This window comes from Neurospora hispaniola (assembly GCF_033458365.1).
Source record: "Neurospora hispaniola strain FGSC 10403 chromosome Unknown B0T23scaffold_1, whole genome shotgun sequence".
NCBI classification, from domain to species: domain Eukaryota; kingdom Fungi; phylum Ascomycota; class Sordariomycetes; order Sordariales; family Sordariaceae; genus Neurospora; species Neurospora hispaniola.
Window position 1 is genome coordinate 85,989 of NW_026944406.1, and position 21,165 is coordinate 107,153.

Below are 21,165 nucleotides of genomic sequence, written 5' to 3' on the forward strand. Positions count from 1 at the left end.
AAATAATTTTGAAAGAATTATTTATAAAATAAATTATTTTTAAAAAGTAGTTTAGTTATATTTTAATATAATTTGTATATTAGAACATTTAATAATATAACTTAGCGGAAGGAATATTATAGTACTATCCTATTATATTATACTAATTTAGAATTCTATTACTATTAATTATATTAAAGAAAGTTTATACTACTATAAAAGTAGTACGAACGTACTTTTTCTATAATAGTTAGTAGTTATTAATATATTTTTAATACTACCCCTAATTTAACGTTCCTTATATATAGCCTTAACTATAGTTACTTTAACTTACTTTCTTTCTACGTTCTAATATTTAAGTACTAAAATCGTAGTTAATATTAAGACTATTCGTATTAATTTAAACTAATAATATAGCAGCGCCCTAGGCTTTTATAGTTTTTTTTTAAATACTTTAAATTATAAGTACTATTAGTATATATAACTATTTAAATTATAATACCTAACCTACTTAAAGGGTAGCGTTTTCCCTTTTCTTTCTTTATATTATAATACTAATGAATACTATACCCTATTATATACTTAATAGACTCATACGACTAAGTACAATTTATTAATTACTTTATTACACTTTTTATAAGCGGTTAAGAATAATAAAAGTATATAATAGTATTTAAGCTTATATCGCTTCCGCTAGGCTTTGGCTGCTTTTTCTATTCTATTCTTTAACTTTATTAACTTATTTAAATTAGCTTCTTTAGTCCAGCTTTACTTATACCTAAAATTATACTATTATATTTTTAAAACTTAATTGTTAGGAACGTAGGGGAAAGGTAGGCTGAGGTAACTACGGTCGTAGCTTTACGTAGGAGACAGCGAGTTAGGGGTTAATTTAAAAATATATTAATAGTTACCGACTATAATAAACTATACTCCGTCGAGCCTCTTTTATACTAATACAAATTCTATTTCCTTACAATTAAATATTATATTATTATTATTATTAGTCTTATACACACTAACTATTTACATAATTCGCCCTATAGGCATACAGTGCTACTTCGCTTATAGTCGGTAGGAAAAACCGTACTATAATAGCCGAATAAAAACCCTCCGCTTTACTATCACTATAGCGTTATATTAACTCCGTACCGTCCTATTTTCCTTCCTCTCGGTATAACCTCACTATTATAACCGAAGCTATAAACTTTCGTTATATATATAACTAACCCTACCCTAATTAATCGCCGCCCTCCTTCCGTCTTCCTACTATTACTTCCTTATAGTTAGTAGCCTTTTATCCTATTTTTCCTTAATTACATTATCCCGGGTCACTTAATTTATTTATAAAGGAAACTTTAACCTAATTCTCTCTTTCCTTCCCTCTTTCTTTTCTTATACTATACTACCGCCTCCGCTATATTGTATCTATATTCCAACCGAATCCGCCACTATCCTACATCCGTATTTAACCTAATCCGGCATCGCTATTATTATATTATACTACGTAAGAAACCTCCTAGCGCTATAAAAAAAATACCTACTTTAAAAGTATTAAAAACTATAGCCCCCTTAATAAATTAAAGGGCGAAATCGTAATAGAAGTTATAGTAATTAATACCGGCCTTATTAATTTACTTTATAATAATACCCTAATTCAACTTATTACTTTCGAAAAGGTTAGAAAATATTTATTAAAGGAAATATAAAAGAAGAAAGGTACTGCTATAGGATACTTCCAACCTCTTAAATTTTATAAATAGTATAATTCCTATACCCGTAACCTATAGTATATTCTTCCTATAATTTATAATAATCTAGCCAGCTTTTAATTCGCTTTCAATTAAGCCCAATACCTTTAAAATCCCTATAAATCTTTATTTTATTTCCGTAGCGTCCTTATATTTAATTCTTAAAACAATTCGCTCCAACGCCCTTTATTACAAATATTAATTATAAAAAAAGATTAAAGAGTATTTAAACACTAAATTTACTCCCTTAGTACGTACCTTTATTAGGTCTATTATAATATTACGTTATTACAATACAACCTAAAGTAATTTTAAGGTTTTTATTAGTAGGGTAGAAATTACGGTTACTATATAGGCTACGGCGGACTATATTAGCGCTAATCCTTCGTTTATTAACGACTATCTAACCTTAAATTCTATTATAGCGGTCGAATTTCTATTAAAGAAGAGGAAATTTATTTACATTCCTATTAATACTTCTATAGATCTTACTCTACTCCACAATAATATTACTATAATTTATCTCTATATTATAAGGATTAAGGAAATTATCCGTACTCTTTCTAATAAAATTAATTTAGTTACTATTAATATTAAACGTATTAATAAAAATATAATAATAATCCGTACTAAATAGAATAATTTTAATAACTATTTCTCTACTATAAATACTTTATAATATCCTTATATTAGCCCTATTATTAATTCTCTTCGTAAAGTTTTTTGATATTAAATAAACTATTTGTAATATTTATAATTATATTTTAAATATAGGTTTAATTAACGATACTACTTCTATTCGGCCCTACTATAATATAAAGATAATATTTAATAATATTCCTCCCGAGGCCAACGAGGGGAGTTCTAATATAAAGAACAATTTTTCTAGTAAGGAGGGTAAAATTAGCAATAATATTAACGCGGTATTAATTGTCGGCGATATAAAATAATTAGTACCCTATTATCCTTCTAATCTAAATATAATTTAATTTTCTTCCAGGGTTATTATTTATATATTTAATATACATCTAATTAACTTCTTATCGGTTCCGATATAGTCCCGTTCTAATTAGGTAACTCCTAGTTTCGGCTGGGTCTTTCACACACACAATCAAACTACTCTAGTCTATACCTCCTAGTACTTTTTCTATTTCCTTTGCTCTTTCAATTCTAATTGCTAATTCGTACTTTTATAACCTCCCTAACCGTAGAGCCTATCGTAGAATCCGTTCAACGTTCGTCTCGAACTCGTTATAGAATTCTTTCTCGTTAGTTGGCTACGTAGAAGCGTTCTCGCCCTATAACTAAATCTACTCCGTCTTCCGGCACTCTAGTATAAGGTATTCGAACGTCTCCTTCCCTACGCCGCACTAGCAGTACGGCGTCGTTACTTCTGGAAATTGAGTATTATAGAGTTTAATACTAGCGTGTTGCCCTAGCGCGGCGCCGGATTATCCTTTTTGCGAACCTAATTCGTTATATTCTTTAATATTATTAGCCCGACGCTTCGTTAGGAGGAGGAGGGCACTAGCCGCTATAATTCTATTAGATATAAACTTAGTAAGACGAGATAGTGCGTTGGCGTTATAGACCCGTAGTATCCCTTCTTTAGCGGTCGCCCCTTAGCCGCCTAACATTAATATATACATAATGTTTTTCTTATTTAAGTAACTTACTTTCTTTTTTTTTATTTTTAAACCTACTTAAAATAATTATTAATTATATAATAAGAGAATACTATTAAAGGTAGGGTAGAATATACGTTATTATACGAGAAAGAATAAGGGAAATGTATATAGAGGACTAGCTATATAAGTAGGAGCCTAGTTTAAGTTAGTCCGTACGCGTATATATACGTAGGACTATACGCAACTAGAGTTATTAATAGTACTAACTTAAAAGCGTATAGTGTAACTATATTATAGGCTAACCTTATAATATTATCTTTAATAATTGTACGTACTTTTATATTTATTTCTATTAGTATTCTTTAAATATTATAAGGTTAAAGCTTAGGATTAAAGACTTAGCTTTACTAAGTCTATTAAGCTAGGATTAGTTATATTAATAAGGATACGCGCTTTTAAATTAGTTAGATTTATATATTTACCTAGCCCGTACAGTCTTAGCGCCCTATATAAAACCTTCTCTAGATTATACCCTTCTAATACAATTTTCCCTTTTACTTTCTTTATTAAATATAATATTTTAACCACACACGATTACTTGTTGTATAGAACTCCAATAGATTCGTCTTATTATATTTAATTCTCTTTTTAATTCCTATTACTATTCTCTCGTAAGTACACTTAAAAGAGTTTCTCTCCCGTCGCTTTTATTCTTTAGCGATTTTCCTCTATTTATAATAATAATACCGACTACCTTCTCCGCGATCTCTTAATTCAAAGATCCCTAAGAATATTTCTAATAATTTATATTTGCCTTTTAAATATTACTAACCGAGGTTATTTCGAGGCCTACCGCCGTTTTTTAAAAGTAGGTACTTTCCTAGCTTAAAAAGTTCGCTAGTAGTAAGGAAGATTTCGAAACCTAGGTCTTAAGCGCTTAGGTAAAGCTGTATACGAATAGCCCCGCTATTAGCAATTTAGAAGTATAATTTTACTATTTACTCACCTGCTTATTACCTACTATTAAGAAACTACTTATTACTTTTACTAACTCTTTAAAATCGCTTATTACTTTACTTAATAAGTTTTAGTTTACTTACTGTAATCCTAACGTTATAAAATACATTAGTTAAGAATTCTACTAATTTTATTAAAAGTTAGGCGAGTTTATAGTAATTTTCTTTATTTACTTTAAGGAAGTATTTTACTACGCCCGTACTAACTCCTAGTTAAAAGTAGCTAAGGTTAGCTAATTCACTACTATTTTGAATAATGATTGGAAGTAATAGTTCTTAGAAAGAATAAATGTACTTAAGTAATAGTTATTATTATTAGAATACTTCCGCCGTTTAATAGTAATGCTCTTTTTGTTTTAATATTAAATTTAAGGTAATCGGTTGATAATAACGTTAGTAATCCTATAGATACTTCTAGTAATACTTTAGGAATAGTATTAAAATCGTCGCCGTCTTACAAGTAGAAGAATAAGTAGAAGAAGAAGGGTAAATATATTAATTATAGTAATAGGTTGTATTAGTTTAAAAAATACTCGTGGATTTCGAAGATAAGTATAGTCCGGTTGTAACCCGGTAGGGGCTTAGATAGCTAGAATAATAATAATTTAAAGAAAAAGGAAAAATCGGACTAAGAGTCGCTTAATAATATTAGGGGTTGTTATAGGGTTAGCCTATATACTTTATACTTAGTACTAGTATATAGCAGCTTCTAAGATTGCCGTACGCTATTATTACTACTAGCTATTATTATTACCGGTAGCTAATTAGTTAGAGCGCTACCTGCTGAGGGTCCGTAAACCCGCTAGCGGCCGTCCTTATAAGGCTAGCCTTCCGGACACTCGGCTACACACTTCTCTTCCTTTTTCCTTTATAAAATTACGTATAATTATATCTACTACCTACCCTTTGCCTGTAATAAGGGTGAAGGAGCGCCGCTAAATCCAAAAAAAAGGACTAAGCGGTTTATTAAGTACGTTTTTACTAGTTGGAAGTAGTAAGACTTTTATATAATACCCTTTATTATTTAACCACTTTAACGGTAGTTGTTTATAATATAATTATAAAAGGGAATAAACGTTCTATTCTATAAGTATAAGGATTTATTAAAGCTGCTTTTAGTAAGAGGTATAATAAGTCCATTTAATAGCAATTCTTATTAATAAGAGAAATAGAACAATATAAAATATTGGGTAATAACTTTAATTTTAATTATTAATTAAATATATCTTTATAATTATTATAGGGCTAGCGCTTAGGGATATATATTTACCTATTGTATAAGCCCGGCGTACCCTCTGGTTGGGTGCACGGGCTAGTCGGCTACCGTTAGCCGTCTTAGTACTAAATACACTACGTACTATTAAGTATATCCCTTGGGAGCCGCACGGGCTATATTTCTAGCTTTAGTATTTCTAGTACCTTCAATACCTATTATATTTCGTATATTTAGCTAGAAGCTCTATACTAGTAGGGTATAAACTTCCTTTTTCCTCTTTGTCGGTTATTTTAAGTTCTTTTTAAGGCCTCTCTACGTATATACCTCGTAGAACCCTTATAGTAATATAGTAGGGGAGGTCTCTAGATAAGTAAAGTTTAAAAATATCTTTGTATTAAATTTTAATACTTAAGGCTATACGAGTGTAGCTTTATAAGTGTAATAGCGGGCGCGTTAATTACCGATTCGGGTAGGGAGTAAGGAGTCGTATAGCGTTTATTTAAGGGTTTAAATAAGGAGATTTTTGTTTCTAATATTATTAAAGTGTCTATTTAATTAAATGTTTAGTAGGGAGTGGTAGTAGGGGATTTTAGTTATTTTTTATATATTTAGTAGTATAGATAAGTCTTTTTAATATAGTAGACTAGGCTCCCTAAGGGGGAGTAGGAGGGTAATATTATAGGGTTAGAGCTTAGGATTAAAGATTTAGCGTTGTTGAGTTTATTAAGTAGAATTTAGTTATATTAATAAGAATATACGTTTTTTAGTTAGTTAGATTTATATATTTGCCTAGCTCGTGCGGTTTTAGTACCCTATATAAAACCTTTTCTAAACTATATTAGAAGGTAATTTCTATTACTTAACCCCCGTCGATAACGCTTTAACGGACCCGCTCCACAAATATGTAGGTCTCCCCTCCTCGAACTTTTGTAAGAGGAGGTCTGTTACGGTTTTGCGCAAAAACGCCGTCGGCTGCAGAATCTCCTATATAAACTCCAAATTTTATTTTTATATACCTTTTAATAATAAAATAAAGAAAAATAGTATAAATAATAGTAAAGTATCCGGAGGATAGTCATTTTAAGCTCTTTCTAAATTTATAATTTCTATAACGCTCGGACCACCCGTTATAGTAATGCAACCTTAAAGATAAACCTTCGTCGGCTGCAGTTGCTTTTAGAATTTTGGACACTCCTTATTTTAGGCTTCATTCTTGACTATATAATGAAAAAAAATACATACTGAGGATGGTCTTAGCGAGACGATTTTAATAGTATTATTTTTATAACGCTTGGACCAACCGCTAAGGTAATGCAACTTCGAGGGGGTAATATTCTATTTTTTTACTTTTGAATTCATTCTATTGTGAACCTTGTCTTTGAGATAATAGAAGAATTGAATACACGTTGAGGATAGCCTTAATGAGGCGGTTCTAATGATACTACTTTTATAAAGCACAGACCACCCGTACAAGTAATGCAGCCTTGAGGGGGTAAAAGCCTTTAAGTTCAAAGCCTTGTATTTCGATGGATGTTAATTGTAGAAGAAAACTAAGACTACCATTAGATTCAGAATGAAAAGCTCTATAAAAGAATTATTTTTGTTGATTTTTAGTAACTTTGCTGGATTTTTAATAGATAATAATACTTGGTTATTCTTCTGCAGCCGACGGCCAAAAAGCGCAAAACCCGCTCAGACCTGCTACCGCAAAAACGGGTGGGGTGGGGTGGGTTTTGGAGGTTAAGTGGGTCTGAGAACTGAGACTACCAGCGACCTAACGTTAAGCCGGCCTAAACTCCCTAGTACAGCCCAGAACGCCGAAACGTTACATTGTTAGTATACCCTAGCAGCGCACCCCATATCGGGGTAGATATATACCGACGTTAACCCCGCACACGTCATTCCTCGAACTGACTCAAATATATATTTGGAAACATTACTCCCCCAACACAAGCACAACCTACCTCTACACATTACGGTTCAGTTTGCGAGACCCGAATATTGACGATGGCGCCCTCGAACAAGTTCAATGTCGGCATCATTGGCTACGGGTAAGACTAGTTGCAATGTCACAAGCGTTGCGTTGACGGGAAATGTCGATACTGACGTTTGCTTCCAGTCTCTCGGCCAAAGTCTTCCAGATTCCTTTCGTCGCCCTGACGGAATCTCTTGTCCTCCATTCCATTGTGCAACGGTCCCCTTCGCCTGGGAACTCCGCCCCCGAGGACCATCCCTCGGTGAAGCACTTCACCTCAATTGAGCCCATGCTCGCAGACCCCGACGTCCATGTCATCATCATTAGCACGCCTCCCAACACGCATTTTGAGACTGCGCGCGACGCCCTGCGCAATGGCAAGCACGTCCTTGTTGAGAAGCCATTCGTACCCACGTCTGCACAGGCGGAGGAGCTGGCCGCCCTGGCCGCAGAGAAGAAGCGTGTTCTGTGCGTGTACCAGAACCGCAGATGGGACTCGGACTTCCTGACTGTCCAGAAGCTCATCCGTGAGGGCACACTCGGTCGCATCGTCGAGTTTGAGACGCATTTTGATCGCTTCCGTCTGGAGAAGCCGACGACGTGGAAAGGTCAGCTCAGCATGGACCAGGCCGGCGGTGTTCTGTATGATCTCGGCACCCATCTGCTGGACCAGGTCTTCGTCCTTTTCGGCATGCCGAGTTCTGTCTCGGCCAAGTTCTTGGACCAGCGTGAGGGCAGAATTGTTACTGGTGGAAGCGATGAGTCACAGCAGCCGGACAGCATCGCGGCTGTCTTGACATATGCCGACACCGGCTTACTCGTACATGTCCGCATTAGCGTTGTCAGTGTCGAGACCAAGCAGCCGCGTTTCCGCATCCGCGGCACGAAGGGTAGCTACCAGAAGGCTTTCCTGGACCCACAGGAGGACCAGCTCAGGGGAGGCATGGCCGCGACTGACGCTCGGTTCGGCAAGGAGGACGAGTCCCGGTACGGCCGCCTCTGCTATGTCACCGAGGACGGCAAGATGGAGGAGAAGGTGTACCCGACCACGGAGCCGGAGACGTACATCAAGATCTTCGAGGGCTTTGCTAAGGCTCTCGAGACTGGAAACGAAGATGATATCCCCGTCCCCGCATCTCAGGCCGCCAAGGTGCTCAGGATTATCGAGGCCCTCCGGGAGAGTGCCAAGACGGGCCGGGATGTCGCGCCTTGAAGTCACTTCACAACTAAGAGGCTGGTGAGGGGCGGGCTAGGCGAGATGTGGCTCTGAGATAGGTCGACGACCCAGGGCAATATAGATGGCAATGGGAGAGTATGAGCGATAGACAAATCAATAGACGCTGAATGTGGAATTGGGCAAGCACATTATGATCAGGCACGCAGGTGCATGTGTTGGGGCAGATGTCATTGTTGGTTTCCTATAAACGCATAGACATAGACGGGTTCCAAAATTCTGTCCGCTTTGTTCTTTTCTCCCTCATCTATGTGACAGTAGGCTCGATGTGGCCGTGGAAAAAAAATGGGGAAATTGGCTCTCGTGTTGCCAACACCAGTCCACCTCGCCGGCTTACCTAGGCTGGCAGTGAGATTGTTTCGTAATAGCTTCGAGATCTGCGGGTATTTGATGACTGAGGACATGCTTCTCCACCATCGCTTAGGTATGATCCCAGTTCGGTTGGACAACTTTGCTTATCACAAGTTGCCGCTGTCACGGCCAACCTTTCTTACAAACATGAAGCCTGGATATGAAACTGCGAGATGATGGCGTTTCCGTACATGTGCTATCTGATAACACTGGTTGATAGTGGACTGGGTACCGCATTTAGGCTCTTCTGGCGATGCGCACGGCTCGTGCAGTTGAGTTTGAGTTTGGACCACCCTCCGAGTCATCGAGGCTGTGGGGCTTCTGGGTGGATGACAGCGAAGCTTTGTCATAGTCGGTTTCGTGTATGATGAGGGTGTTCAAGGTACTGGCTGCACGGTAGCTTGGAGATCGGCCAACCCAGTTTCTCCTCATCGGCTTAAGAAACCATTTTCAGCTTGGTGCAAAAACTAGATGCGCACGCCTGTGTTAAAGTGGACACATGGTTATCCTTTTCCATACGGAGAACGTCTGTGCAGAGCGGCGGTGGTGATGTTAGTCTCGGTAATAGGTTGTCCGAGGGCTGAGAAAACTGCGCAGTCACAAGAAACATCACCCGAAATATCGCATCACGTCCAAGGGTAGGTCGGCGGATTCTGCGCAAAACAGCGCAAATGAGTATGTCACGAGTGGGCAAAAAGGATTTTAAGTTGAGCTGCGCACATGCTGGGAAACGACGATATAAAAAGGGGAAAACTGAAAAAACGAAAAATATGGGGCCACCCGGGGATTGAACCCGGGACCTCTCGCAAGAATGCTCAGGATTGAACCCTAAGCGAGAATCATACCACTAGACCAGCGGCCCGTCGAATTGTTGAAAATTATTGTATACTCTGAAGCCTATGTAGTCGAAATCCTGGACAGGTAAGTACACCGGATTCATGTCGTGAACATATTATGTCGTGGATGCTTGGAAAGCATGTTGACTGCTTTCGGCAGACCCCTACAACTAGTTGCACGGCACATAGATTTGAAACTTGCAGTATGTATATGTTGGGCTGCACATCGGCCTGAGAATGACTGAGAAAAGTGTGTAAATAAAAGTCGCTAATTCGCTAGCTGGATGTGGCTACAGGAAAAAAACAAGCCCAACGTGAAACCAAATGTACGCTATGTAATCCCGCCTCGGGCTTGAAAGCATTGACACTCAGCCTTCATCCGTCCATCGTGGCCGGGCAATGCTAGTATGATGGTGACTGAGCAGGGAGAGAAGGCCAGCAACCCCGTTAAAAGAAAAAACCATGACGATGCCGGCTTGTTCCTCGTTACCGTATCCCTAACTCCTCGTTGCTGGGAAGATTATCGTCGAGATCGCCTTCATGTACGGTTTCCTCATCATCGGAATCGTAGCCATTGTAATCATCCCATATGTCTTCAACGACCTCTGGGGTATTTGGGCGCGACGTGCTGGATGAACGGGATGGAAGGAGTGGGAGCCCATTTGCAGGCGGTCTCGTATCTGGGACGTCGTCTTCGACGACCGGCTGGGACCAAGGCGGGATGGGTTCTTTGTTGATAAAACCAGCCAGGATCAATCTCCTACGACACTCCTCCACCTGTCGGAACATGTTGGCCATAAGAGGATGATAGAAGGGCGTGTTTTTTTTCAACGACTCGTAAACCAGCCCTTGGAGTATCGGGAGATGGGCCACAGCTCTTGTAGCTATTGAGTGTTCTGTGTCGAGCTCGGTACGCTGCATCTCGTTCATCTCTTGTGTCGCGAAGATAACCTTTCTTGTTTCGATGAGCTCGGCCCACGTGTCCATGAATATTCCTGCTATGACGTCGAGCCGTTTCCCGTGGTGTTTGTGGCAGCAGATAGATATATTCGTGGGTGTTGCAACGTGAAGAATGTCCGGACAAAAGTAGTGGATAGTGTATCTTTCTTTCTAGGCTTCGTCACACTCGACCACGATTGGGTCATGTTTGTTTTTGCATCTTCGGAGGCAAGGCCGGATCGGGTGGTCGAAACGGATACACATGATGCCAGGTGTTGACGTGTTGGTAGGAGGAAAACTATGTTGACTTATAGTATATCGAACCACGCAGCTTGACCGTGCCGATGCCTGGAGGTGGTAGGATGATATTTGTGAATTTGTTTGTAGGCAATGTAGCGAGTTGTAAAAAGAAAAGAGAAACCTTGTCCTGGATTTCCGCTGTCTGGTTAGGATGGCCTAGTTTGTGATACCTGCCTATCCTTTCCAGTGTCGTAGTCCACAATATGAATGTCTAAATTTGCCGGGTTGTTCTTAACACAAGGGATATGGAAACGTGGCAAGAGTAGAGAATTTGGTTTAGGTCGAAAACAGAAGAAGGATGGGAAGGAATGAGTTGCAGACATGAAGACCCTTTCCTAGGCATTGTGTCTGTGTGCAGCCTTACAAAACCAGTTGAGCATCACCTCGGTGAAGGATATCGTTTCTGTCCTCAACCAATCAAACTCGTGGTAGCCACTGGAGTGCTTCGTCTTCGTTCACTCCAGTCACTTCGATACTTCCATTCCTCCTCAAGCTCAGCAGCATCGTCACTTGCTCCTTGCGTCCCTATACTCTGGAGGAGTCATGACATACTTCGATGTCAACCCCGGTCCTTCAGTTGATTGAGACCATGCGCAACGTGCACGTCGATGGCTACCGTGATGGCCGCGCAGAAGCCCGTCATCATGGTATCAGGTCCTTCCGGTGTTCGTATTCCCCCAACAAACCTGTCGGGGCTAAGATGTCTGCCAATGCGGTCTTTGGATCATTATCGAACTTCGAAAGCGCGTTCCCACCCCCGTGCCGAATTGTGGCGGCTGCACTCGACCGGGATTTTGACTGGCTCCTTCATCGATGACATCTTGAAGATATTGTTCGGCTTTCTTTGCAAGTTCGCATTTGATGAAGGAAGGCCGGCACTTTCCCTCGCGTTCATGTACTTATTGCAAATGGTTCAGTACGAGCGACAGTGTTCCCCAAGTTGCTCAGTAGGTTGATAATGGTGGCGGCAGTCGCGATGATGGTTGTCACTTGTCGAAGTGGATTCAGCTCCGGCAATGTTATTTCGTGCGAAACCAACCATATCACACATCTAATGTTCCGGCCAAATCGACATATCGTTCTTCTTCTAATTCCCACATTTCGTCTCTCGGTTGGGACTTCCGTCGGCTGGAAGATGGTTGCGGATTGGCTGGTAACGGTATTGTATGCTTGTGGTGTGTCGCATGACAGATTTTCTGTCCGAAGGCTGCACCATGCCGAGATGTTAAGTGGACGGGTAACAGGACGACAAAACAAAATGTGGAAAACATATGATGAATCCCCTTCTTTCTGTTATGTGGTTTAAGGGGGGAGCTTTAAAGTGGACATTATCATATCGTACAATAGGCAAGGTATAGGAATCCACCCGTAGATGTGCTGGAAACGTAAATCTGGCAAATAAATCGGAATCGCTGGTTTGTATTACTTCCAAGAAAGATCTCGTTGGTCAACGGATCACGAGGAAGGTCTTGTACATTTTGTTCCAGTTGCGGGAGCCTTTGCACCCAACAGACATGACTCCTGTCAAAGACCGTTGCTCGCACACGAAAACACGCTCCTGACCGATCCTGTATCATACGCTTCCAAAATACCCAGCACACTCGCATAGCTCCCAAAGGAAAGAAAGAGGAAGCCAACGAGTATGATGATGATGTTGGTCCCATCCAATAGAATGGTGCCGATGCCTCTCTTTCTCGTAATGCCGGCTCTCGCATCGGCCTTGCGCATCCGGAAATAAGCAACACCCCAGAAGATGAAGCCGAAGAAACTGTCGAAGAGTGATGACATGAGGGAAAGGACTGGTGTTGGGATTAGTTGGGTGTGCATTGGTTTGGGGTATGGTGTCAAGAGACTCACGGGATGAGAAGAATGGAATAACTTCTGCAATGATCCAAGCGCAAATCCATGTTGTCACTGTATTTGGTGTCAGCACGGGATGAGAGCGAAATTTCTCGGAAGCGAGTGGATGACTCACGAAGAATACCCGCCCATGTTGACCATCCGGTAAGCGTATGCTCGGTCATGTGTTGCGAGTTCTTGAAGATGCGGAAGAAGATGAATCGCGTCGAAACCGAGGCATACAAGACGCCCAAGAAAATGATGGTCGGGATCATGAATGAGAAGGAAATCTTTTTGTAGGTTTCTTCGAGTGAACCGAATGCAGGTGCAGTCATGTACTGGTTTCCAGTGTACCCGTAAATAACTCCTCCGACAACACTGAACAGAATAACCTCGGCAATGGCACAAGCCCATAAGGCTTTCGGGAAATCCCTGGATGATCGTTAGTCATATAATGGATGGAGCTATGAAAAATGGCGGCACTCACTTTGGCTCTCTCATCTCTGCGATGAAGCTGGGGAGCGTGATTTGCCCGATAAAGGTATAGGATATGTTGAGAAAAGCATTGAAACAGGCAATGTAGGACGCTGACTTGACCGGAAGTGCGGTTACGATGGGGTTACCTCCGACCGATGCTACTCCGGAGTCTGACGTGAATGATGGGCGGGGATCATATCCAGCTGGGTGTTTCTGTGCGCCCGAGAAGGCGGCAGCAAGGACGACCGAAATAAAAGTAAAGAGAGCAGAAAACACTCCAAGCTTGGACAAGGTATTGAATGTCCGTGGAAGCGAGCAGAGCCAGCAGACGAGCGCAATGATAATGCCAAAGCTGACGGTCCGACAAGCGACACCCGGGTCTGTGCCGGTCATGGTATTGAGATACTCGGCGCCCACGACGACATGCAAGCCTTGGATGAACTGTTGGCTGTTAGCTCATGCAGTCCGTGTGGTGCATCGGTAGCCGGCTTACTGTGTTGTTGAGCAAGAACATGACGGCAGTGGCCCACCAAGCCCAATTTTTGTTCCAGAAGAGCATTTGGCCGATATCACAGACATCCCGGACTTCGGGGTGCCGTAGACAAAACTCCCACAGCACCAGTGAGCTATTGATGGGTTAGGATGCGCAGCCAGGAGGGGCGAGGAATCGTGTGAAGGACTTACGTGTAAAGTACGACCAAACAAACAACCAACGTCAAGATTAGCCTGTAAATTGTGAGCGGCTGCGTCTCTGGGTGCTGGGTTGCCTATTTCGGGGTCTCAACTCACCCGGGAACAAGACCCAAAACGCTGTATGACCAGGGAAAGCTCATGATGGCCAAACATATGTATTCAGAAAAGAGCAGGGCGGCAGTCTTGGGATTGATGGTCAGTTTCTAGGTCGAGAAGATTGCGCTGGGTGCTTGGGATGCTACGGACCTTTTGCCAGCTGCATGTGCGGTACTGGATAGCATTTCCCTTTTCAAGTTCGCGCTGGCGTCCTGGCGAGGCAATGCTGTCGTCGCTGTCCGAACTCGCGGTGGCGACACTTTGTAGGACTGGGCCTATGCGAGGACCGATGGCGGTGGTATCGTCGAGCTTGGTCCAGGACCAGAGGCTGGGTCGAGCATCTTCCTTACAGGCTGTACTCGCAGTGGCATCGTCGATTCGAGACTTTTCTCTCCCATTATCCCGAGGCGGATCTGGCGTGGGGGCCGACATGGCTTAGGTGGAGGTATATCTCAAGCAAACGTGTCGAGATGAAAACTAAGCGAATGTGGTGTGGATAAGACAGTTAAAAGTCTAGACGATGTTTGTCGTGGATACAGAGTTGGATGCTACTGCTTGGATGGGAACATGTTTGATGGCAAAGCAAGAGGCGGATAAAGGTGGAAATTTGTAGTTCAAGGATGCTGAGATAACGGTAACATTTCGGCCAGAAACAGGTGAATGGAAAGAACCCGATGGAGGGGAATGCATAAAGATCCAGGGCACGAGGATGCAGGGATTGGGGACGGATATTCGCCAGAACATGGACATGTTCCTGCCATTCAGTTTTCAATCGACACATGAGGGGGTTTTGGCCTGTCTCGTCCTGCTTACTGTACTGTCCAAATGCACTGGACGTTAGGTAATCAAGGTACATTGAGCACGCCATCCTTCCTAGTTCGCATCCGGCGGAATTTTGTTGGAGTATTGTTGCCCTATCGCTTTCGTGCCTTCCTCCGACAGCATCTGGCTCAGGCCGTGGGGCAGCTTCAAAGCGAACAAGTGCCGTCCTTCAAGGTGGACGCCTATTTTGCGCGTCGGGTCGATCCGTCATCTCTTTCGGCCAAGAGGGAAGCTGCAGTACCAGCACAGGGAAGCCGAGAAAAGGCTCTTTTGTCCGAAAACATCAAAGTTGACATGCACGCGTTCCCTTGGCTCAATGACGCAATCATACCCAGGCCAGCATGACATCACAAGTTCGCAGCGTTACAGATATCCATTGACAACGCGTTGGAAGAAGATGAGCAAAAATGGCACTTGGTTTGAGCTTGGGAAAACGGTAGCGATAAGGCTGTATTATTCCATCGGTCTGTGTCACTTATGAAGGCTTTTTGAATAGCAGGAAGGTGAGTGTCACAACATGCCGTGTTCGTGTTAAGCTTCGTTGATCAAACCTGCTTTTGGAAGTCCGACTGACGAAGGGCTTCCTTGCCAGGCCGAATCCAAGTGGAGAACGCATACTCCAGTCCGCAGCGGCACAGGCACAAGTGGGGTTGCGCGGGTATGGGGGTGGCTATATATGTGGCTAGAGCTGTGGCTGAAATATGGGGCAAGCGGAACAGGGGCAATGACGTGCTGCCGTGAGTGCTTTATCTTATCACAGACTGGATGCCGGCCGTGTTCAAGTAGCACAAGTGAGTGCACGTGACAGCGCGCTCTTGTCGCGCCGCCACACCGTGCTTCTCAACTTTCCCTTTCAATCCCTCTGTAGCCGGACCAACAACAACAACCCTGACGGCAAACCAGCAAGCCACGGTTTTGATTGAGCAACAAGTCAACCCTGAAATGTTCGCGCGGCAAGGGTGGAAATTGTCCAGACCGCTCACACAACAACTTTGGCCTGTCCGGACACAGTGTGCTCGAATCGGATGCGAGTGATAGGGTGACAGCATCCGCGCATGGGTGCATCCGTTGGCAACCTACACACATTAGCGTCGAGCCTTGGGCCACTGAAACGTCACCATGTCCGACGCGCTCAAGGACATCCGCGACGACCCCAACGCGACCAAATCCCTCGACACCCAAGCTGTCTTCGATGATTACATGAAAACCTACGGCGCCGGCCAGGTATGTTCTCAGCCACTTCTCGCTTTGTCGACCTGCTAACCTTCTCAGACAAGCAACATCCGCCCGCGGGCAACAATCTCGAACTCGTCATCGTCCTCCAAAACATCCTCGGCGCCATCCCCGACGATGAACAAACCACCGAGAAAACAAAGAGATGAGGATCTGTTACCTCCCCTGACACAGTCGGAGGAGGACCGCGTACGCAACTCTCGCCCGGCCGACGACCTCACCGAGAACAAGCCGCTCGACATGGAGGCGTACCGCGCATGGAAGGCCCGACAGGCTGCAGAACGCAAACGAGAACGAGAAGAGGCCAATAAGCCAAAGGTCTCCTGGTTCAAGCCCTCGCAACTCTTGGTCATGGCCGCTCAGTGGGAGCAGGAGGAAAAGGAAAGACAAAAGAAAAAGAAGGAAGAGCAGGAGAAGCGGGAAGCCCAAGAAAAGGCGCGCCAAGAAGCCCAAGAGACTGACAGGGCAGAGGAGCAGAAGCAGGCCGAAACTCAACCTTCGGCTCATTCCAACGAGACAACTCAATCGAACGGCGGAAGGAGCTACGACAGGTATGCTGCTTCAGCGTCACAGGCAAAAACCAGAGGTACTCTTCGAAGCTCGCCAAAGCTTGGCCCAAGCAGCCCTTCTCTGGAGCCAGCCTCTGTTACGACAGCCGTTCCCGAGCCGCGAGCATCACGACTTCTCGACACTCCCGCCACCAACAAAACCACCTCGACGACGACACAGGATGGCTCAGGTCGCGTTGATTTTGGCAGCATCGCGCGCCTGCGGAACATGCACTCGCAGAAACAACAGGCTTCGCCTGCCCAGCAGGTGCCCGAGACTCCCGTCTCAGACCACAATCCGTTCCGCCAAAGCAAATCCCAACTACTTGGTCCTTCGCAGCTATTTGGAGCTACCCAGTTTTCTTCTGCCACAAAAGCCCTCGCCAGTCCGACCTCTTCGCGCCCTTCCCCCTCAGATTTTATGCATCACACAGCATCACCGAATCTGGCTGTGTCGTCGCCACTGCGAGCCCGGGGTCTGCGTTCATCGCCATCGCATCATGTACCATCAAGTCCAGCTGTCTTACCCGATGCACCTCCGCCGAGGGCAACGCAGCGAAAGCCGGCGAGCTCTCACCCTGGTGCCTCGGAAGACGACATGGTGATTCCGGAATCGCCGCAAACAAAGCCGCTCAAGGAGGAGAAGAAGAAGAAGAAGAAGGCTGAACAACGTCCCTTTGCCAGCTACGAGCCGATGGAAAAATCGCAGGAGCGGTGGTCGAGTCCGATAGCGGGATCAGATCCCCCAGGCCCTCCGGACGATGAAGATACAGAAACATCCATGGTCAGGCGCAGAAGGGCAAAGTTAAAGAAAAAGGCTGCCCTGGAACAGCTGACTGAGATCCGGTTTCCGCTGGTAGCCAAGTCGGATGATGTTGAGATCCCATCATCCAACAAGAACAGGCGTGGCAAAGCGAAACGAGCGACGCAAGAGCCGGAGCATGGGGATGAGGAACCAGCAATACCAAATACTGTACAAGATTCTCAGGAACAAGGGGCCAAGCCTGCTGCGGCGCATGCTGTAGATGACGAGTCTACACAGTCTGGGCCAGATGAGGATCGGGCACAGAAGCCAGACGCCGTCTTCAAGAGCCCACGACCGAGCCAGCGTCCAGCACCCAGACCTCTTTCACCAGTTCGCAAGGAACCGGTACCTGACACATCCGGGGCGGATGCGCATCCAACAACAAGTCCAACTGAGAGTATACTCGCTGATAAATCCGCGCATGAACTGCCTTCGTCTTCTCAACTCCCGGTCTTACCAGCACCCTCCTGTGATATTCCCTCTTCATCGCCGCCGGTGTTCGAAAGAAGAAGTAGAAAGAAGAGAGTCTCGTCCGGTGCAGATCAGGCAGCAAAGATACCGACATCGGGAACGGTGAGAACAACCAAGGCAAGCGTGTCGTCGTCTGCCGTCGATGCTGCTATTCAGACAACCTCGGATCTTTCAAATCTGTCTTCCACACCCGTCGTTCCGTCAACTGCTGTACCGGCAAGAGATGCTTCTACCAGTTTCACCAGGCCTGATGTTGGTAGCTCGTCCCCGGCGCCTGTGAACAACCTTAGGCGGGATGCTGATGGGCGCCTCCCCAAACCCCCAAAGACTAGTTCAACAGAGAGCCTGCGCCATTCGGCACGGGTCGAGAGGCGGCTGTCCAGTTCTGCCGATGAACTGTCCGTCTCTGGAGCCACAATACCCACGTTCGACCATAGTGTTCGCATGTCTCGCAGTTCCCTGCTCAAACCCAGCAGAACATCGTCCATGACCGCTGCCTCTCAGCGTGGGTCAAAGATCTTTGAAGGCATGGCGTTTGCAATATCCTTCCAGTCAAAGCGCACAGGCGAGAGCACGGACCAGTACAACGCACGCATGGAAACTGCAACCAGCATCGAAAAACGCATCAAGCAAGCAGGCGGCCGCGTTCTCGACAATGGTTTCGACGAGCTGTTCGAACCCATCCCTATCCAACCTGCCACCTCTGCCTCCAAGAACGAAGACCACAACTCATCACCGCCGTCGGACGTCGACCTACCTCTCAACAGCACCGGCCGAGACACCGGCTTCACAGCCCTCATCGCCGATGGCCACTCCCGCAAAGTCAAGTACATGCAGGCCCTTGGTCTCGGACTCCCCATCCTTGCTTCCCGCTGGGTTATTACATGCCTCTCTTCCAACTCGATAGTCGACTGGTCGCCCTATCTTCTTGCTGCCGGGCAGTCCGCGTTCTTGGGAGACGCCATTCTCTCCCGGAACCTACCGCCCTATGATGCCAGGACGGCAAAGCTCGTGGAGACGGTGGCGAGAAGGGGACGGTGGCTGGGCGGGAGTAGGATACTTCTTGTCATGAGCACGAGTGGGGATAAGAAAGGAAGGAAAACCCAGAAAGAGAAGGAGAAGGAGAAGCAAGAGGAAGGGAGGAAGATGGCTTATGTTTTCTTAGCGAGAGTACTGGGAGCGGAATTGAGGCGGGTGGGCAGTTTGGATGAGGCAAAGAGGGTGTTGGAAAGGGCGGAGGAGGAGGCAGAAGGCGGTAAGGGGAAACCATACAATTGGGTTTATGTGGATGGGAAAACGGATGGGGCCGAGTTGTTCGCGAGTCCGAATATCCTAGGGGTGGGTGAGAGTGATGCCAGTAGTGCCCGTGCCAGCGCCGGTGGTGGCGGGAAGAGTACAAAGAGCAAAAAGAGGAAGAGGCAGAGTGTGGGGTACGTCTATGAGCCGACCGAGGCGGAGAAGCAGCCGCCATTGAAGAGAGTCAGGACGTTGAGTGATGAGTTGGTTATTCAGAGTTTGATTTTGGGGAGGTTGATCAATGAGGAGGAGTTTGGGAGTATCTGAGGGGCGTCTTGGAAAATTGTTCTTCGCTGCGAGTGGGCAAATGGTTTAGTTGGGATCAATAGTTCGTAATACCCTCCATGTTGCTTGATTATAGCTTTCAGTCATTTGCTTCCTTGGGTTTCGCATTTGCGTACAAGCTTGCCGTCATACTATGATTGGATGGGGATAATCATGGCCATGACAGAGTCAGATGGGCGTTGACAACAGTCAGAAGCACAGACCGTCATGGAAACTAGCCAAATGCAGTCTCATATTGCAGTCATAGGTAGTCATAGCGGGAGTTGCTTGCCGGAATTGGAGGTAGTTGTATAGAGCTTGCTTGTCGGATGAATATATAATGACAACTTCCATATTGCTATGTGCTAGCTGAAGGAAAAGATATCTGAAGTTATTTATTTATACTTGTTTGACGACGAGACCGCGCGGGCAAACTCATTAGTTCATATACGTATTCATTCTGGAATATCCTCGCCCCCCTCGCCGCTACCAGTCTTTTGGTCCTTGCGATGGCCGCCAGGTTATCTGGATTTGAGTCAACCTGTATTCTACCGTGGGTTTGAAGATGACAGCTGATGCCGTGACTTTCCCAGTGAGTATACCAACTTATGCATGATGAATAACGCTTATCAAATGAGGTTTTGCGATGCCCCATGGTTCTTACTTGATCTTCTTGGAACCAAGTCATCTTTGTAAGATGATGTTTGAAGTTGGAACATTAATACGGCCTTGCATCATGCGTGTATGCGGGAAAGAGTTGTTGCAGGAGAGAAGCGTGAGTGTCTAAGTACTATGACAAAAGTTTAAAGTTGGTGATACTGGACGTGATCGTTTCTTGGTAATCCGATTTGGCTTGCTGACGTTGTCTAACTGGACGGAAAGATTTCAGATCCGGGTGATATACGTGATGACGGTCGGCTTGTCTCGTGCAGATGCCGCTATCGCGGCGTGGACATCGGAGACTCATAGGTAGGTGGTCCAGACAAAAAGAACGTGCGGTTTGCAGAAGCTCGGAGCTATAGCAATAGGTCGGCAGCTGCTCGGTTGTCGGCAGCTACACTACTGAACATAACAAATAAGGCCTTTCAGGTTGCATGGAAGCTCTCCTAACATGATCCTTCTCGACACTAATCAAATTGTTAATACTTTGTTGATGCCATCAAACCGGCATTATCCGGAACTAGGTAGGAGTTCAAAGCACGAAGCGACAGTTCGATTGACTAGTCTATAAATAGCTGCCTCACAATGAGACAACTAGACAAGAAAAACCTTGGATTAATAAGGAAAACATTATATTTTTACTTCCCGTAATCTTTTCCCTACTCGCCCACCTCCGCATTACCCATGACCTCCCACCCCTCCACCCCCCCCCCTGAAGGTACTTCGAATACAATCC

The 21,165-nt window shown here is 44.5% G+C and overlaps 4 protein-coding genes and 1 non-coding gene across 5 annotated transcripts; 2 read left to right on the forward strand and 3 right to left on the reverse strand.

The window, feature by feature from the left end:
• The first annotated feature begins 7,461 nt into the window (after positions 1-7,461).
• Positions 7,462-9,183, forward strand: B0T23DRAFT_368466 (uncharacterized protein). Its single transcript, XM_062836445.1, has 2 exons — positions 7,462-7,641; positions 7,710-9,183. Exons 1-2 carry the CDS (start codon positions 7,598-7,600, stop codon positions 8,776-8,778), a joined length of 1,113 nt encoding a protein of 370 aa, XP_062696367.1. The 5' UTR covers positions 7,462-7,597; the 3' UTR covers positions 8,779-9,183.
• A 739-nt stretch (positions 9,184-9,922) lies between these two features.
• Positions 9,923-10,012, reverse strand: B0T23DRAFT_t71. The gene has a single exon. It is a non-coding gene; the product is annotated as a tRNA-Pro (tRNA).
• Positions 10,013-10,472: 460 nt separating this feature from the next.
• B0T23DRAFT_433570 (uncharacterized protein) lies at positions 10,473-11,016 on the reverse strand (the record flags this gene model as incomplete). The annotated part of the gene is made up of 1 exon (XM_062840452.1): positions 10,473-11,016. The coding sequence occupies exon 1, from the start codon at positions 10,971-10,973 to the stop codon at positions 10,473-10,475; it is 501 nt and encodes a 166-aa protein (XP_062696368.1). The 5' UTR covers positions 10,974-11,016.
• Positions 11,017-12,461: 1,445 nt separating this feature from the next.
• B0T23DRAFT_28 (transmembrane amino acid transporter protein-domain-containing protein) lies at positions 12,462-15,083 on the reverse strand. Its single transcript, XM_062834234.1, has 8 exons — positions 14,481-15,083; positions 14,331-14,416; positions 14,226-14,267; positions 14,035-14,167; positions 13,552-13,982; positions 13,201-13,496; positions 13,083-13,139; positions 12,462-13,024 (listed from the first exon to the last, which is right to left on the reverse strand). The coding sequence occupies exons 1-8, from the start codon at positions 14,760-14,762 to the stop codon at positions 12,750-12,752; spliced, it is 1,602 nt and encodes a 533-aa protein (XP_062696369.1). The 5' UTR covers positions 14,763-15,083; the 3' UTR covers positions 12,462-12,749.
• A 1,140-nt stretch (positions 15,084-16,223) lies between these two features.
• Positions 16,224-20,121, forward strand: B0T23DRAFT_416454 (uncharacterized protein). Its single transcript, XM_062839633.1, has 2 exons — positions 16,224-16,376; positions 16,425-20,121. The coding sequence occupies exons 1-2, from the start codon at positions 16,272-16,274 to the stop codon at positions 19,770-19,772; spliced, it is 3,453 nt and encodes a 1,150-aa protein (XP_062696370.1). The 5' UTR covers positions 16,224-16,271; the 3' UTR covers positions 19,773-20,121.
• Positions 20,122-21,165: the final 1,044 nt, after the last annotated feature.

Coding starts and splice junctions, on each gene's coding strand:
- B0T23DRAFT_368466 (XM_062836445.1), top strand. CDS start 7,598: ATGGCGCCCTCGAACAAGTTCAATGTCGGCATCATTGGCTACGG. Junction 7,642..7,709: donor GTCGGCATCATTGGCTACGG/GTAAGACTAGTT, acceptor GTTTGCTTCCAG/TCTCTCGGCCAAAGTCTTCC.
- B0T23DRAFT_28 (XM_062834234.1), bottom strand. CDS start 14,762: ATGTCGGCCCCCACGCCAGATCCGCCTCGGGATAATGGGAGAGAAAAG. Junction 13,983..14,034: donor TGTTCTTGCTCAACAACACA/GTAAGCCGGCTA, acceptor AACAGCCAACAG/TTCATCCAAGGCTTGCATGT. Junction 13,140..13,200: donor AACATGGGCGGGTATTCTTC/GTGAGTCATCCA, acceptor CACCAAATACAG/TGACAACATGGATTTGCGCT.
- B0T23DRAFT_416454 (XM_062839633.1), top strand. CDS start 16,272: ATGTCCGACGCGCTCAAGGACATCCGCGACGACCCCAACGCGACCAAA. Junction 16,377..16,424: donor AAACCTACGGCGCCGGCCAG/GTATGTTCTCAG, acceptor TAACCTTCTCAG/ACAAGCAACATCCGCCCGCG.